This window comes from Tupaia chinensis, unplaced genomic scaffold, assembly GCF_000334495.1.
Source record: "Tupaia chinensis unplaced genomic scaffold, TupChi_1.0 Scaffold000410_1, whole genome shotgun sequence".
Classification (NCBI taxonomy): Eukaryota; Metazoa; Chordata; class Mammalia; order Scandentia; family Tupaiidae; genus Tupaia; species Tupaia belangeri.
The window spans coordinates 2448101-2467329 of record NW_006159915.1 but is presented as its reverse complement, the minus strand read 5'-3'; the positions used below and the strand labels follow the sequence as shown (position 1 = coordinate 2467329).

The 19229-nt window shown below is 41.5% G+C and overlaps 1 protein-coding gene across 1 annotated transcript in view; it reads right to left on the bottom strand.

Moving 5' to 3' along the window:
* ITGB8 (integrin subunit beta 8) overlaps positions 1-18355 on the bottom strand; it is a 102173-nt gene extending 83818 nt beyond the window's left edge. Inside the window, exon 1 of the mRNA XM_014590146.2 lies at positions 18209-18355. Within this exon, the coding sequence (XP_014445632.1) occupies positions 18209-18335 (127 nt within the window). The 5' untranslated portion in view covers positions 18336-18355. The remainder of the gene's footprint in view (positions 1-18208) is intronic.
* Positions 18356-19229: the final 874 nt, after the last annotated feature.

Here is a 19229-nt window from a genome sequence, read left to right as displayed (position 1 = left end):
GCTCTAAAAAAAAAAAAAAAAAAAAAAGAAGGATTTTCAAAAGGAAAGAATGAGAATATAAATGACCAGGGAGTTTAATTAAAATACCAACCTTCATATGCACTCTAGATAAGCAGGGCTTTAGAGCTTCTTTTGAGCAGCTCTGTTAATACTGTTAAAAACTGCTTGATTAGCACGAAGAGCATGATCAAGATAAAGTCACAGAGGAGCATTATTATAGGAGTAGACAGCAGAAAATTCCACTCTTAAGGTATTTTGAAGTTGTAAGGATTTGTATGACAGTTAGCCATCCATGATTTTTTTTTTTAGAGGTTTTCACTGTAGGGCATGTACATTCACCAGACAGACAGAAAGAGACATACAGACAGAAAGTGAGAAATCACCCCCTAGAGGGGATGGCCACGCCGCAATCCCTTCTCCTCCATTCTCCTCTCGATTCTCCTCTGGGAATCTTGGGCATGCACGCACACGCGCCCGGCGTGAGTTTTAAGCCACCAGGTCCGGGATGTGAACTGCGCTTGACTACATGGGAGTCCAGCAACATAGCCATTACGCTAACTGCTGGTTCCCCATGATTTTTTTTTTTTTTAAGAGAGATATTTTTGTCATAGGATGCATTTGCTCACTGGAGAGACAGAGAGGCAGAAAACAAGAATCACCCCCTAGGGGGATGGCCACGTCTCAATCCCTTCTCCATTCTTTTTTCAGGATTTTGGGCACACACATAGACACACACACACACACACACACACACACACACACAAGCCTGGCATGTGTTTAAGCCTCCAGATTTGGGACTTGAACCATGCTTGGCTATGTGGGAGTCCAGTGACATAACCATTATTTCATCGGCTGGTTCTCCCAATCCATGATTTTTTTTTTGGTAATTATTTAATACCTGTTATAAGTCATGGCATTGTGCAGTTTTAGGGATAGGGCACCTGCCTGTGTAAACTTGAAGAGTAACAGCAAGAATGGACATAAGACAGAACCTTAAGTGTGCCATAAAAGGAAGAGGCAGGGTGCTGTGGCAGCAGATAGCAGGAGGATGCCACCTGAAGAAGGATCAGGCAGGGTTGGAAAAAATGTCTGTGAGGACTTTCCTGGGCCCTTGTATTGCTTAACTGCATCTCTATCCCGTCTGGCTCTCAAACATATGCGGTGTGCTAAGAATCACATAGTGCCATTAGGTTGCAACTGAGAATCAACCCATCCAACTAGATGAGTAAAAACTGATGAAGCAGGCCCGGCCTCCGTGGCGCAGGCAGCAGGGGGGTTGCCATGCAGTCTGGAGACTGAGTGGGAAGCTTTGCTCTGGGTTTTTGTCCTGGGCCTGCCTATACATGCTGGGCCATGGTTTAGGCTGGCTGCAGAGTTTGGGAAGGGGGTCAGGACATGAAGCCTTATTGACAGGGCCTGCCCACCACTCAGGAAATAAACAAATGAAACTGATGAAACAGCAGCAACATGTTCAAAGAACTAAAACCATCCCTCAATATCTAACAATCCCTCTGATTGCTACGTGGCTTCCCCTTGGACCTCAGATCTCTTTTGTCTTCCAACACTTCCCTGTCACTTTTAGGTTCAACCCTGACACTTCAGCTAAGACCCCCAGCTGCCTTTTAAAGTTGCAATCAAATCTTTTTTTAAATTATTTTATTTTAACTTTATTTATTATTATTATCATTATTATTTTCCAGTTTGATCAGAGAGAGACAGAGAGAGAGAGAGGAAGTCAGAAAGCAAGCCACCAGGTCTGAGACTTGAACCGTGGTCGGCCATGTGGGAGTCCAGCGCCTTTAACCACCATGCCACTTGCAATCAAATCGTATTTGAATGTGCTGTACGGAAGCTATTCCCTGACTGTGACTGAGGCTACAGGATGCCCGTGCACTCTGTGAGACCTGCACTGCAGATCCGCTGAGTATGCAGATATAGTTCAGTTTACTCTCTGGCCTGGTTGGGAAGGTCTGCCCTAGGATAATGATACTCTGAACTCTGTTTCCTGGGCTTCTGTGTGCTCACATGTGGCATGTGTAACTATGACCATGGATTCCTTGCCTGTTGCACAACCTAAAGCACCCAGATTGCCACTCCACTTCATCTTTGCACACAGTTTAAAAAAATAAATGATTGGAAAACCTTTTGCCAAATATATCTCTGGGTATGGCATAGAGTTTGTTGAAAAAGTCCTAATGTCAGATTTCTTTTTTTAAAGCCCGTAAGTCAGTCTCTGTCCCAACAGTCTGTCCCCAGATTATCTAGCTGGTGTCCCGCTTCTCAGAGAGCAGTCAGCTCTGGCATCAAGGCTGTGCTGACCTCCAAGGAGCCAAGGGTCAGTCATGGGCATGGGTATTGGCAACATGTACATCTGAGCAGAGAACCCAGGGTTCCCTTCTCCCACTGCACGATGCTGCCTTCAGTGGTCCACAGGCACATGCCCAGAGCCCTTTCCCCTTCTTCCACTCCATCATGGACCCATCACAAATCAGAAAGCCCTGTGTGGCCTTCGATTCTTCACCAAGCATTAAACGCGCTGCATCTTCTGAACTAAGGACTAGTCCTAAAAGCATTTTAGCCTCCTATTTCTACTACCAACCTCACAGATCAGACACTGTGGTTGTATATACTTTTTACCCCTTACTTTCTGGGCTGTGGTTTAGCTGGTTGTGATTGAAACACACAAAGAAAGGGACTTTTTAAACCAAAACTCAGTGTTGTGCCTGAAACGGTGAGTCCCTTCTTGAGTGTGCTTCGTTGCCTTTTTTTGTTTGTTTCATTGTCACCAGCTTCCAGACAAATCTTTTTGAACTATCTATTATTTCTAGAGAGTTCTCTTTTGCAAATTATGATCCACTTGTTTTCAATTCACCATAAAACCCAAACTGAATGCACAAAAAGACAATGGAGTGATACCTTGGGAGGTATGGCTTGTACTAACAGAGCCCAGCAAGGACATTTTTCTGCCAACAATGTAGACCTGCTACAATGACTTCTTTGTAGAAACTGGAACAGCCAGTTCTACAGCTGTGCCTGGCCACTCCAAAACTTTCCTGCGTTCTCTGTTCTGCTGCAGTCAGTGAATACCTTCCATGACTAGGCATCACCAGTCTGGCTGTCAGCTCTGCTCCAACAGACAACTGGGAAAGGCATTCTCTAACTTAGAAACCTCTGTCAGCCCAGTCCCAGAAGAATTCTAATTTTTCCTTCTAATTATTTTCTTTGTGTGACCTCAGAATATACTAAGCTCCTTTACATTTACTATCTGTAAGGAAGAAGTTTCCACCCAGCCCCTTTCTTTACGCTAAGTGCGTACTGCAACAGTTACTATGAAAGTATGCCATTAAATTCATGGTCCCCACTGAAATCAGAGAAAATGCTTGTACTTGGGGAAAGGGGTGTGACTGAGTTCCAAGGAAGGGACCTTGGAACATGTACATGTGGCACTGCAGTTCTTCTGACCGTGGCTTCATGTCCCCAAACGAAGCTGAGTCCGAAACTATGTAAAACATCAAAACATTCCTGGCTAAAATCCACTGCACATCCCACATGCCTAGTAAGACATATTTGGCATAACTCTTCAGAGCTGAAATGTTTCTAGTCTTCCATCCTCCTGCTGTCATTATCAGTTCTTCTCTCCACTTCCAAACTCAGTTTCTCCCATGGGCTTTGGCTTGAACTATTTCCTTGACGGCTGCTCTGCTTTACGTACTCTGTACTCTTTAGAGACTGTGCTCTTTTGGCAATCCTCTCGAATAATCAAACTGCACTATATTGACCTGGAACGGCAAGGGTCTGTGTCTTTGACAAAAGTAACAGTACTTGTCAATTAAAAGAAAACAACCACAAGAACACCTGGCAAAGAGCAGTAACCCATCCCTCTACCCAGTGTGGTCACGATGGCTGGCTTAGGGTAAGATCAGCCACTTTTTAAGATCTTATGTGCTGTTTTAAAATATGAGCATTTAGTACTTTGAATAACATCACTCAAAAGAAGTTTTAAAAACTCATCTTAAGAGTATATATCCAATGACTGCTATCACCAAATAATATAATTTTAATTTGGCTATTTTGTTCTTATTTTCTAAACTGATTTTAGTTGGTGATCTTTTTAAACCACTCAGGGAGATAATTTCTATATATCTGATTCATATTAGTAGTGGTTTTTTTTTTGTTTGTTTTGTTTTGTTTTTTAGCAACAATTGATCCCAGCACTTTTGTTGAAAAGCAGGACTGTTTAAATTAGAAAATTCAGTGGACTGACCAGCGGATAGCATAACAATTGTCTCTGGACTCCCACATAGTCAACTGTGGTTCAAATCCTGGACATAGCTTAAACCTCACACTAGGCGTGTGTGCATACATGCCCAAAATCCTTGGAGGAGAATGGAGGAGAAGAGATGGTGGTGTGGTTATCCTCCCTCAATTTCTTGTTTTCTGTCTCATTGTCTCTCTCTGTCTCTTTGGTGAGTACACGTGCCCTATAATAAAACCATCTCTCTCTCCAAAATAAATAAAGAAATACCCCAGTGGAAACCATTTTTGACTCCCATTGCAAGTTTTTTTTTTGATGTGTAAATTATACTAATATACTGACTGTGAACATAGAAAGAAGGTCACATTTAGATTGATTTTAAATTGAAAAATAGTCCTTTTGTTCCACAAGGATAGTATGGCAATACTTTTTCTACATGGTCATTCACTTAAAGATATTAAGTAATAAATACATGTTGGTTATATAATTTGACCATAGTTGTCTTATTTACAGCAGTAAAATGTTCTTTACCTGTTACATATTTTAATTAATATGGTGATACAGAAAGGAAAATTATGTCAAGAATATATATTTATTGAACCCTCATTATAACACTATTTGTAAGAGTATAGAACTTGGTATATTCTGTACACATCTCAGAACTTGCCAAAATGGATTTAGTTATAAAAACAGAAAATCCCCTCCTTGACGTGAGATCATTCTCCTCCCACAAGGGTACCTGGCACTTTCATTGCTTGCCTTTCATCTGCCCCAGTAATATTTTATCTATTCTACAAATCTGTCCCTACCTTTGCCAGGACGAAGAGCAAGAATATAAATGACCGTGAGCATCATAAGGCAGAATACTGAGCTACACACCAGGTTAAGAAACCACTAAGTAAAATGAATTCTACCTTCTGATCTTGATAAACAGACATTTATAGTGACCTAGAAGGCTAGATCTGTATTCAGAGTTCCCACCACTATTTAGATTTCCAGTTGGGAACTTGGCCATGTATAAAATGTTGTCCCTACAGCCTAAAATCTGCCTCTCCTCTTTCCCACTTCCAGATTTAGCCTGCATTGCAAGTAGCCTATTCCTTACCTACACGCACACTCCGGGCTACGTACGCATGCTCTGTTTACTTCTCCTGCTTTTGTCACCCTGGCCACCCTCACCTGGGTTTGGACACTTGGTGACATAGTTTACACACAGGAAGAAGGCCTTGGGAGTAATCAGAGGCTGAAAGGGCAGAGAATTTAGAGGGTGACCTAGAATAGGGTAGATGATTCCACATAGACATGTCCTATGGATGCTTACCCAAGGAGAGAGCTGTGGCCAGAGGAAGGCCAGAGCCAGTCCCTACCCAGAGAACGGACTCTTTCCTCTACAATGGTGATTAAGAATGCTGAGTCAAACCCTCCCAGGTCTGAAATCTGACTCTATTACTTATCAGCTAGCAGATATTTAAGAGGTTATTTAATGTTTCTTTAATTAGTTTGCTTTCTAATAAGATGAGAGTAATAACATTATACAACTCAGAGGGTTGTGAACATTTAGGATATATTTTCATACCAAATGCCCAGAGTATGCCTGGCCTACAGAAAATGTTCCACATATTTTAACTACTATAATTCATTCAATTCCCAAACTCAGTATAATGCCTGTCACAAAGCTGTAAGTGCTTTAAGAATGTCTGAATGAAGAGTGATTAAATGAATTAGAATAGTTTGTCTTAATATTTTTGCTTAATATTTGGTTAAAGATGACTACAAATTCCAGTTTGTATAATCTAAGTAGAAATCAGTTTTGGGAACCAGCAGTTAGCATAATGGCTATGTCGCTGGACTCCCACGTAGTCGACCGCAGTTCGCGTCCCGGACCCGGTGGCTTAAAACTCATGCCGGGCACGTGTGCATGCGTCCCCAAGATGAGAATGGAGGAGGAGGGATTGCGGCATGGCCATTCCCCCTGGGGGGTGATTTCTCATTTTCTGTCTCTCTGTCTGTCTCTGTCTGGTGAGCGCACGCACTCTATAGCAAAAAGCTCTCCAAAAAAAAAGAAAGAAATCAGTTTTAAAATATACAGAGGGTAGAATATCAAATTACTTTTCTTTTCTTTTCTTTTAGACAGGCTTTTTCTCTGTCATGATCCTCCTACCTTAGCCCACTGTGTCACTGGAGCTACAGGTGCACACTACTGGGCCTGACCTTTACACTGACTAGCACTAAAACTCGGTTTCCCATGCGGTCCCAGCCTACACAGCCCAGCATCTTAGTAGCACGTACCACCATGGCTGGACCAAGATTAATTTTCATACTTAATTATCAATAATGAAAATAATAATTGTTACAGAAATTTTGAAAGCAATGCATATTTTTAAGAAATAAGATTATTTTGGTTACCAGTCCCTTATCTGTCAAGTCAGGCCATGAAACAGAGACATTGTATGTCTCCACTTAACATATACCAACTGTCTGCACTCTATGGCAGAGACTGAAAGACTGGAGGACATAAACGCATTGAAAATTGGTATGCGCACTGGGGACAAAGGAAGGAGAGTGGGAGGGAGAGGAGTACAGGAAGGGAAATTTGGGGAAAAATGGAGAAGGGAGACATCTGTGGGACACAAATATGGTTTGTTGCCTGTGGATGATGTCGTGTATAGTATTCTCAACTCGCCTGGTGTGTGGTGTATATCATGTTGGGTGAAATTTCTTTATAATCTAAATAATGTATAGCAATCGAATGTATAAATAATAATAATAAATAATGATAACAATAAAAAAAACAAAGAGACAGTTCCCAGATTACTGAGAAATTAATTCATGGGTTGTAAAAAACCAACAAGGGACTTTATAAAAGATGTACATGTCAGGACCAGAAGAGAGCATAATAGCTATGTTGCTGGACGCCTGTGTAGTCGACCATGGTTCGAGTCCCAGACCTGGTGGCTTAAATTTACGCTGGCACGTGTGCATGCGTGCCCAAGATCCCGAGAGAAGAATGGAGGAGAAGGGATTGTGGCATGGCCAATCCCCCCTGGGGGGGTTATTTCTCGCTTTCTGTCTCTCTGTATTTCTGGTGAGCACATGCACCCTATAACAAAAACCTCTCAAAAAAAAAAAAAAAAAAAAAAAAAAAGAGATATACATGTACTTCCAAGGGTCAGAGAAAGAATGTATAGTCAGAAGTTGCTATGGTTTGAGTGTCCCTGCCAAAATGCATTTGAAATTTAATTGCCAATAGTATTGGAAGATGGAAACTTTAAGAAGTGATTAGGTCACGAGGGCTCTGCCTTCATGAATAGATTAATGCATTATCTCAGGAGTGGAACTCTGCTAAAAGGATAAGTTCAGGCTGATTAAAAGGAAAAAATAAATAAAGAATATTAAGTCTCTACTTTTGGTTCTTACTAAACATTGGCCTCAAGAGAATGTTTTCTGGAGTGGACTGAGAAAGCACAAATAAATGTCTTTTATGGTGTAACCCACTTTTAAAAGAACACTTTATTTCTCTCCGTTCAAATTCTAGTGAGGATTAGAACTGATTAGGGCTTATTTGCTTAGCTCCCTAAGTTTAAACCTCTGACGATTGTCCTCACATCATTCATGGGATCACTTTCTCAAAAAGCCTATTAGAATCTACTGTGTGTCAGGTACTGAGAGAGGAAAACAACAGGTACCATTTCTCCCCTCAGCAAGGCCACAGGCAGATAATGGAGACAGGACATAAATGAAGGCCCAGAGGTTAGGCATGAGATGCTCTAAGAAGAAGGTGCCTGCCATGCAGTGGAGCCTGAAGGTAACGGGGAGCTGAGGAAAGGAAGAGGGAGTAGAGAGGGAGTTGGGGACAAAGATTGGAAAAGATGGAGACAACCTGGACAGCCCATTTAATGAAGGGTAACATAGGCTTTCTTGACTTTGGTGGCATGATATTGAAAGGAAGAGATGGACTCGAAAAACCATTGCAGGAAAAACAAAACAAAACAACTACTGCGATGAAATATATTGCACCAGCAGGTGGTATGGATGTTTGGGTGACAGGACCCCAGATGGCTGACTGCGGGCTTTAAGTCCTGGATCCAGTGGCTCGAAAGCAGGGCATATGTGAGTACATGCCCAAAATTCTAAGAGCATGGAGGAGAGGGGGTTGTGGTGTGACCATCCCCTCTGGGGAATGATTTCTCTCTCTCTCTCTCTCTCTCTCTCTCTATCTCCCTATCTCTCTTTCTCTGGAGAATACACGTGCCCTATACCAAAACTAAAAAAAAATAAAATAAAATAGAAACATGTTAAGAACCTCCTGCTTTTGTTCAGTCATCTTACGTAGCATCACTTTATTTATTGTCTTGTCACCCTTTTACTGAATTACAACTCTTCTCAATCTAACTCTGGGAATTTAATTATCCTTAATAGAAAGAGGAAAATCATTTTCTGTTACTTGAAAATCCTAACATTTAATTTCTCCCTCTTTTCAAGAGAAGCTAAACTATAGGAAAGATTATGAAATTTTTTTAGTAGACCATAAAATTAAAAGATTTAAGAAGTTTACTTTCACCTTATTGGAATAGTATATGAATATATACTATTCATATATATATATATGAATATATGAATATATATATATCTTAGGGCATACGCTCTCACCAGAGAGGCAAAGAGAAACAGTGACAGGGAAGGTGAGAAATCATCCCGCAGGGAGGATGGCCATGCCACAGTCCTTTCTCCATGCTCCTCCTGGGATTTTGGGGTATGCACACATATGTGGCTGGCATGAATTTTAAACTTCCATGTCTGGACCTCAAACTGCTGTCAATCATATGGGAATCCAGCACCTTAACTACCATGCCATCTGCTGGCTCCTATTTTCTTTTTATATCTATTTATCTATCTATCTACGAGGAGGGTGAATAAAGAGTTTATGAAAAATGGTATTATGAAAGAACCATGTGTGGATTTCAAAATGTTTTGCATCAAATTAAACACATACTTTTAAATTCTGTTTCTCCACAAACTTTTGAAGTCCCTTAATGGGTGTGTGTGTGTGTGTGTGTGTGTGTGTGTGTGTATGTGTATGTGTGTTTATGTATTGGGTTGTTGGAAAAGTATCAACACATTTTTGTATAGAAAAACAGAGGGAACCAGCAGTTAGCGTAATGGCTATGTTGCTGGACTCCCACGTGGTCAACAGCGGTTCGCGTCCCAGACCCGTTGGCTTAAAACTCATGCCAGGTGCGTGTGCATGTGTGCCCAAGATCCTGAGAGGAGAATGGAGAAGGGATTGCGGCATGACCATGCCCCCTGGGGGGTGATTTCTTGCTTTCTGTTTCTCTGTCTCTCTGTCTGTCTGTCTGGCGAGCACACGCGCCCTATAGTGAAAACCTCTCCAAAAAAAAAAAAAAAAAGGAAAAAAAAAAAACAGAAAAATGCATCGTGACTTTTCCAACACAATATATACACACAAAATATATTCGCATACATACATGTATTTGTCCTCGCTTAGAGTGTACGCTTGTGAGACTAGAAACATGGTTTGCTCCCTGCTCCATTCCCAGTGCTTAGAAGAGAGGCTTGATGTCTCCCAGCACGTGCCTTTAGCCTGCCGTATACCGTCAATACCACGCTCTAAGGACGAGTACTGCTACTACTTAATAGAGAAAATGGAGAAAACTAATGTGACTATGTTCAATGATATAGAACTTCAACTTACAGTGGAGTTGCTCTAGGCAGTGAGGAATGCTGTTAGCCTAATCCTGACCAATAGTCTGCCCATCCTATAATTTTGTCCCTTTGCACACTTTTGGCTGAACTGGTTATCATCTACTAATTGGTCGGTCTCTTCCTCCTTCATTCTCTCTCATAAGTCATACGCATCTATGACACACCAGAAATCCAGGGTGTTACATGTATGTAGAGTTTTATTCCAGGTTAGTCCCATAAAGCCACAGATTTTATTTCCTTTTCTCACTTTGTGGGAAAACATCCAACAGTGAGGCATACTTAAGGAGAGCTGGGAGGGTCTGGGGCTTCAATGGGAGTGTGCTCTCTGTGATTCACGAATCTGTAGCCTTCCTTCTGTGTTTGCTCTGTATGGGCAACAAGGCTCCTATGATGACCTACATTACTGGGTGCATTCAGGAAATCACCAGGTAGTGTGTGTATGGCAAGGTCCTCTGTTATGGACGATCACACTGGATGTATAACATCCAAGAATTGCTTGAAGAAATTAGGAGGCCACCAGTATGTGTGCATGTGTGCCCAAAGTCCTGAGAGGGGAATGGAGGAGAAGGACTTGCAGCATGGCTGTACCCTCCTAGGGTGATTTCTCACTTTCTCTCTATTTCTCTCTGTCTCTCTCTCTCTGGTGAGTGTACATATCCGATGGCAAACAAACAAACTAAAAGAAGAAAGAAGGAAAAAAGAAACCATGAGGACACATGATAGAGTTCAAATGCCATCTCTTCTACTTATTAGTAGGTGACAAAGGCAAGTTACCTTTTTACTCTGTGCTTCAGTTTCCTCATTTCTAAATGCAGGATTATAATTCTACCTCTCTCACAATGTTATAAAGAAGATTAAATTAGTGCAGTAAATTATTTAGAGAGGGGAATGGAGGAGAAGGACTTGCAGCATGGCTGTACCCTCCTAGGGTGATTTCTCACTTTCTCTCTATTTCTCTCTGTCTCTCTCTCTCTGGTGAGTGTACATATCCGATGGCAAACAAACAAACTAAAAGAAGAAAGAAGGAAAAAAGAAACCATGAGGACACATGATAGAGTTCAAATGCCATCTCTTCTACTTATTAGTAGGTGACAAAGGCAAGTTACCTTTTTACTCTGTGCTTCAGTTTCCTCATTTCTAAATGCAGGATTATAATTCTACCTCTCTCACAATGTTATAAAGAAGATTAAATTAGTGCAGTAAATTATTTAGAGCCGTTCGTGACACAGAATGAGAGCTGCCCAAGTGTTTGCTAAATCACTTGAGCGTTCTGCTTTCTTTCCATTACATAGAGAAGCCATACTTACGTACTATCTTTAGGATACAATTAGAAAAGTTGTATCTTTGGAGATTAACAGTTAAGTTGCCTACATAAAAAGCTCAGTGCTTGATTAATTGAATAAAATACAAATGAATTAGCATCAAATGTCTTTTCTATAGATTATTTTATTTTATAATCAATACATAGTTTTCAGAATAGATTTCATATAAGTTGGAGAAGGTAGAAAAAGCCTACGCTGACAAAAAACCCTTTTAAATGTATGGACCTGGGCTGCAGTAGGAACTAGAGTTTTAAGGACCAAGAAGGGTTAAGCAAATACAGTACAAGATTGGTTATGTGGTTGTTAGTTATTCTTTTTTTTTTTTTTTTGAGAAGTTTTTGCATTCGCCAGCCAGACAGAGAGAGACAGAGAGACAGAAAGCAAGAAATCACCCCCCCCAGGGGGGATGGTCATGCCGCAATCCCTTCTCCTCCATTCTCCTCTCGGGATCTTGGGCACACACGCACACGCGCCCAGTGTGAGTTTTAAGCCACCGGGTCCGGGACTCGAACTGCAGTCGACTACGTGGGAGTCCAGCAACATAGCCATTACGCTAACTGCTGGTCCCTGGTTGTTAGTTATTCAATGAACATATAAAATGGCTATTTCCTTGTATCCATTTGTCAAAGTGGGAGTCAAGTTTATCAGTTTTTATATCAGTTACTCATTTAAGAGACTTGTCAATCTAACAAAAAGATAATCATTTTAATGACCTATGGACACTGTATAACAGGCAATTTCAAAGAGGATGCTATGAGCACCTTTGCTTAGTAAGTGCAAACAAGAGAAAAAAGACTACATCAAGGACAAATAGTTTATTAATACTTTTCAAGAAAGCCACATGGTCTCCGTGTAGGGTCAGGCTCTATTTATAAAAGCTGGAAGAACCTTGGATCAAAGCATTATCTTCTGATATCCACCCTAGTTATCAATTAAAATGGCCTTGGAAGGAGATGGTTGGAGGGCAGACTGGGATATTTAAGACCAAATTATTTCTACCTGGGTACATTATATTTAATCAGTGCAGGCAGAAAAAGCTTTTAACTGTTAAGTAACAAAGATCAGATGGTCTGAAATAGTTTATCTTTCTGCAAGGAAGTTTCATTCAAAACAATATAGGAAAATGGAAAAGCTGCAAAGTGTTGCTATGTCATGATAATATTTCTCAGATCTCATAAAAAATCAAACTGGAATGAAAATGGATTATTACTTTTATCTTGTTCATTTTATGAAATCTTACTCAAAATTTTTCCCTTCTTTTTTGAGCTATATCCCCTGACTTCTGTTAATTTATTTTACTATTAACTGGTTTTTTTTCTTCAGTCTAATCAATGCATAATTAGGTTGGCAGACATAATATATTTCGGACTAAATAATATATTAGCTTTCTTTTTTTAAAAAAAAAGAAAGAGAGATTTTTGTACTCTCCAGAGAGACAGAAGATGAGAAATCACCCTCCAGGGAGGATGGCCATGCCACAATCCCTTCTCCCGCACTCTCTCAGGATCATGGGCACACACCCACGTGTGCCTGGAGTGAGATTTAAGCCACCAGGTCTGGGACTCGCTCTGTAGTCGACTGCATGGGAGTTCAACAATGTTACCATTACACCATCTGCTGGTCCTAAAATACTATAATACCTTTAAAAGTTAAAAATATAAGAACTATCAGCTAGTAAAATGATTTTAAAATTTTCTATCTCATCAGTTCTCTGACTTTAGAGTTCTATATATGATTCTATCACTGGAAAAATATCCTGTAGTTTTTTCATAATCCTAATTCTCCAAAAAAAGAAATTATAGAAGTAATTTAAATTTTTTGAAATATAAATAGGCAAAAGAATAATTACAGCAAAATTAGGACTGTGAAGTAAATCTTATGGATGTGTGCTTACACAAAATGTAGAATTCTTTTTTCTGAAAGAAGATTCTGTTATTTTCTAATACGATATAACAACTTGATCCTTCCGTTCATCTGTTGCAAAGAAAAACTAAGAGAAAGTAAATAAGCATTATCTTAGAATGAAAAGGTACTTAATCTGCGACAAAATTGAAAAGAAATGTATTCATTCTTTCATTCTTTTCACAAATGTATATCATGTACTTCTTACATGATGGATATTTTTCTAAAAAGGAGAACAAAGTGTTTTCTCTCCTGGGCTATATTTTAGCTTCAGGACTGGGAGAAAGAGTGAGGAGTAATAAACAAATAAATGCGCCCTATCTCAGAGGACAGGAAGGACTCCAAAGAAAAAGGCACCGTGGCTAGAAGGTGTTGATAGAGAGAGGACAGAGAAGCCCTCTCTGATGAGGTGATATCTGAATAGAATTTGGAGGAAACAAGGGAAGAGTCAGCAATACCCCTCAGGGCAGAGCATTCCAGGCAGAGCACAAGTTCCAGATTGCAGTGTCCAGAACCAAGTGTGAAAGAGGAAGCCCTTAAGGCAGTAAGGCCAGAGTCACCAGGGGTAGGCTCTTCAAGGCCATGTAGAGGCTTTGCCTTCACCCTGACACAGACAGAAAGTCACAGACAGCTCTGAGTGGAGGAGTGAAAAGATCTGCTCATTTTTGAAAGGCAGGTCTGGCTGCAGTGGGAGCAGGGACATGATTAAGTGGGATTTCAAAAGGTTGAGCAAAATGTGGTGATGGCAGTGAAGGTGGTGCACGGAATGCAGATGTGAGAGAGCGAGAAGTCGAGGGTGCCATCCAAGTGCTGGCCTGAAATACTGGGAGGCTGACTGGCAGTTTACTGGCATGATGAAGGATGACAGGAGCAAGCATGGGGAGAAAATTGGGAGTTTGGTTTCAAACACAGGCAGGCTAATTTTGCTGTTAGTCACAGAGTGGAGATGTTGAATAGGCAGTTTGCTGTACTCTGGAGATCAGTGAAGAGGTCAGAACTGGAGATGAACATCTGAGAGACATCAGCCTGGAAACGGTATTTAAGACCCAACACTGGATCAGCCCACTTGACTCAGCATATTTCAAGAGAGAAATTCCAAAGACTGACTCCTGGGCTGCTGCTACATTTGAAGTCTAGGAGATGAGAAAGAAACATCAGAAGTGGAGAATAAGCCTAAACCAAGAGACGGACAGTTCAAGAAGCTCAAGGAAATATTTCTAGGGAGGACAGGGTCAACGGTTCAGTTCACTGACAGATGATCGAGCAAGGTGAGGACCAAGAACTGGTCATCAACTTAGCAAAGGGGAAGTTGCTCTCACCTTAATGGGGTGGACTGGCACAGGCTGTGAAGTCTGGCCACAATGGATTTGAAGAGGAGGCGAAGGGAAGAGGAGACAAGTATGGACAACGCTTTCAATGACTTCTGGCAAAAGAAGAGTGAGAAATAAAGATGGGAGAAATTGCAGCATATATGAGTATTGCCATGTTGGATGCAGTGGAGAGGGAAAAACCTGATTATGTAAGGGGGGATGTGGAATCCCGCAAATTAAAGCTTTCCTAAGGTATACCTACGGTGATTCCGTTGGGATAAAGCAATTAATGTGTATCTAGGGAAGTAAATTTATTCATGCTATTTTTTTCTTCTTCGTATACATGCATACCAAAAAGCTGTTACATATGCATGCTTTTTAAAGAAAAATATTTTTCATGGAACCATAATAGAACCTTGAAAAGAAAATGTTTGAAACTATGTTTTTGTCTTTCCTTCCCTCCTCTCTTCTACAATTCCTCCTTTTTAAGACTGTGAACATACTTGTGGCCCAGAGTTTCAGCTAAAAAAATTGAGGCTTTGGGATTGATGAGAAACTATTTCTCCTCTAGTAGTATTTTGATTTATTGAAATCTTTGAAGATAAAAATAATAGAAATTTACTTCATAATAATTTAGTTGGGAAAAGGGGATAAACTGGGTGGAGGTTGGAGAGGAGATGAAAGAAGTTGGTTTTGAGTTGATGGTGGAGGAAGCTTGGTGACAGATGTGATTCCTGTATAATTCTATTTCTGTATGTGTTTGAAAATGTCCATAATACAAAGTTAAACTTTAAAAGGAACTTAGGGTTGATACCGTGCTTAACCCAAAAGAGGCCAGTAAGTGATAAATTTCCAGATATTTGGTAATGGGAGGAGCAATTTGGGAGCACAGGAATCTTTGTGGTAGTTTTCAGATCCTATCAACTACTTAGCTTTCACAGGCTAGGCCAGCCTAGATGACTTTTAATTGATAAGAAAATGTCTCGGTTGTTTTAAGATAGAATTATTTTGGATGCTTATTATGGGAAGTTTGAATGACTGTATTTTCTTAGCAGAGGCTTGGTTCTCTTAAATATCTCATCACTTTAGGTAAGCATAGGAATTTTACACTTAAGCTATGAATACTTTCCAAAGAAAGCAATGCTATAGGTCTAGCTGCTAACCCAATTGATTGTTACGTAACAAATAGTGGCATTAACCATTGCAAGGTGAAGTTTCTTTGCAACAGTTGCCACTTTTTAAAAAAGAAATTGTGATTTATTGCTATATAAACATTTAGCTATCAAAGATTCTTCATCTTTTCAAGTAAGCTAAGGTGAAAACAACCATTTTGCTACATTAATTCTTCAAATATTATCACGGGGTATTGTTTGTGTTTTCCAGTTATTCCTTAACCATTTTATAGTGTTATGGTTTCTCTAATTGTTGGTAGTTTCTACCAGGGGAAGTTGAAAAACAAACTGCAATAGCTTTATTCTAGATCAGAAATATTTGAATTTGATTAATTACATCCACTCTACCCACAGAGTATTTGTTATTAAAAGAGCACTATGTATTTGAGACATATAAATTCTACTTCAAAAATGAAACCCAGTTAGGTGGTTCTTTTGCAGCTTACGGTCTCTTTTGTCTGGTTTTATTGCCCTCCACATTTCCCTGGTGTAAACTACTGAGCAAGGGAACAAGATTTCCTTTGTAACTGATACCTAAGTTTCTATTCTGCTTTAAGCATCTAATTTGCACTGTGAAGACATATAATTTGGGACTTGTAGCTAAATCATGAAAATACAACAGTTTTATGCTGATCTCTAATTATCTGAGTTGCACTGGCTATAATTTAAATTTTCTGCATGTTTTTAACTGCCATGCAAATCAGTATACATCAGAAACCTTTGTATATTGACAGAAACTAGGAAAAAGCTGCCTTGTTCTGATTCCAGATAGGCATTGGCTTTCTAGGTCTGCAGGTGCGAGGGGGCCCGTTCATAATATTCACTTCAACTCAGTTTGATTTATGTGAAAATATAATGCTATTACCCAAGAGGTTGACTAATCTTTACAAGAACAATACATAGGAAAATTATTACTGGTAGCGAATTCTAGAGGCAAGCAGGACTCTTTCCTTTGCCTATGTATTAAGAATAAAATATACTCTGTTGACACAAGTTTTATTAGTGTGGGCGGGTGTTTCTACCAATTATAATAGAGGAAACACTTTGTTACTTATTGAAACAGAATGGAATTACACTGGGTGGAAAATCTGCTACAATAAATGCATGCTCTATTTGAGAGATAATTGATAATGAATGTTACTTTTTCCTTTGCCTTAAGTTTCGCTTATTTCAAAACTAATAAGTCAAAAATAACCACGAGATAAAAGTTTACTCTAATTGTTCCCATTTCTGATAACTGGGTAAATCATGAAACTAATATTAGGCAACTACATCTGCAGCAGTTAAGTGAAGTTAGCTGGACGGTTCCATTGTGAATCCTAATTTATAAGATTATACATTGTTATGATTAGCTTCAGGTAAAAATCTGGTACATCAATTCAAAGGGTAAGAATAAATTTTAGTCCACAAAACAATTACAATGATTAATTACACTCTTCCTGAGCCAGAGAGTCAAAGTAAGGTTCTAGCAGAATTTAAGGACTCTGATCAGAGAAAAACAAACAAACAAACAAACAAACAAACAAAAAACTCACTGCATTGGCAAAAATAAATGTTCGATATATATTGAAAACCAGTAAGAATTTACCCTAAATGATTAATTACTCTCACTTATTTTGTTTTATGGTTTGCAAAAATTCCAGTGCTACTGCCTTACATTTGATTTTGATTGCATAAATCAAAAGTCTCAAAACACTTTCTCACCTATTTGACCTAAACTTCCCTTAGTAACTTAAGGAGGGCAGGTATTATTCCCATTTTACAAATGAGGACAAGAAAGTTTATAAAGAGATAACCTCTTTGAACCAAGGTAACTTTGACCTCAGTGGCTGGCCTGCGCTGAAAGCTGTTCCAGGATTCCCTCTGTTTCTCAGCGTCAGATTGATTTCAGCAAGGTACAATTTGCTAAGAAAGTTTCTTTCCCTCTTGTGTGTGTGTGTGTGTATTTAAGCCAAAAGGACGGTGACTTAAAGCACCAGTGTTCCTCAAGTGTTTTTAATTTATTCGGAGCAGCACTACCACAGAAGACACTTGTATGTTGCAGTCTTTTTCATCCTTCTTTCATGGACCCAGAAATGGAACACTCACTCCCATTATAACTAATTTATCCTCAGCCTTGAGCCAAATGCAAACAATAGTTAGTGTATCCAAATGCCAGAAAAATGGGAAGCACATTCTTTACAGATCATGCCCTCGAAGATGTACTAGAACTCCTAAATTGACTTCTGTAAGTACAACCCCCTTCCCTCCACACTTGCATTCTATTACAGCTTCCCCGGTACTCGGGAACAACACAGTGTCTCCCATAATTCGTTATTGCTGTCACTTCTGGGCGGAAATGCTTGACACCTGGCCTCCCTGAGGCCGCATGCGATGGACGCCACCCATGCCTATCTGAAATTCTCAGAGGCAGAGGCTGACATCCGCCACTTACCTGGACGGGATGCTCTGGCCAGGCAGTTCTTCTTGCCAGTCGAAGACCTTCGGGGAAAAGAAGAAAACAAAACAGAGCAAGAAACTTACCAGTTTGGCCCAGTCCAGGAACAAGTGAACACACCCAGGCTGCCCGGAGGAACAAGCCAGGACCTCGCCGGCACTTTTGCAGGCAAACAAATGCAGCGGTTAAAAAAGCCAGGGCCGAGCCGCACATAATGCAAAGCAGCCCGCCCCGCGCCCGCCGCTTGGCTGCTTTCCGGACGCGCGCTCGCGCCTCCCGGGCGCACCTCCCGGCCCGCGGGCCGAGTGTCACTAGGACGTTTTCCCCAGGCCCGGCAGGCGGACCTCGCGCCTCGGAGCAAGCGGTGCAGGTACGCGGGCCCGGGCGCCGCTCGGCATCTCAGGGCCCCCGCGGCCCTCGCAGCTCCGCACGGCCGTCCCTGCTGTGTCCTTGAGAAGCACCTCCTTAGACGGCCCAGGGCCCGCAGCCCGCTCGGGACAAAGAAAAGAGCTTTTGTTTCTGTCCAGCCGGTGGGGCTTCTGCTGCATAAATCAGCTTAGCGAAGAGCCAAACACAATCAAACTCAAACAAAGCCCGAGGCGAGGGGGGGAAACCACCCTAATGTACATTCACTGGGTGATGCTGCCACTGTGGGAGGGGACGCGGGCGAGGCCGGAGGGGATGCCGTCGGGGCCGCCTCAGTCGGGCGAGCTTCTTCCACAGGTGGGCAGGGAGGCCGGCTCCGCTTAGTTGCAGCCTTGCAGCCTCATTTGTAGAGCAGCGAGCAAAGACGAGGCGGCCGAGTCCCGGTTGGCGAGGGAGGACGCTCGGGATGCCAGCAGCCGGGGGAGGCGGCTCAGAGCGCGCCCTCGAAGCGCCGGCCGAAGCCGGCAGGCACCGAGCTCGGCATCGCCGCCCCCTGCCTGGTGGGGAGAGGAGGCACCGCCAGAGAGCAGGAGCCGACCTGGCGCACAGGGGCCTGTGCCTTGGCTCTTTTGGCCCCAGTGCGCGGCTCAGGCGTCCGCGGCTCGGAGCCCGGGCAGCTGATGCGCTCTGGGGTGCACCCGGCAAGGAGGAGAGGGAGGCGAGGCCGGCGATGGGCGGGAG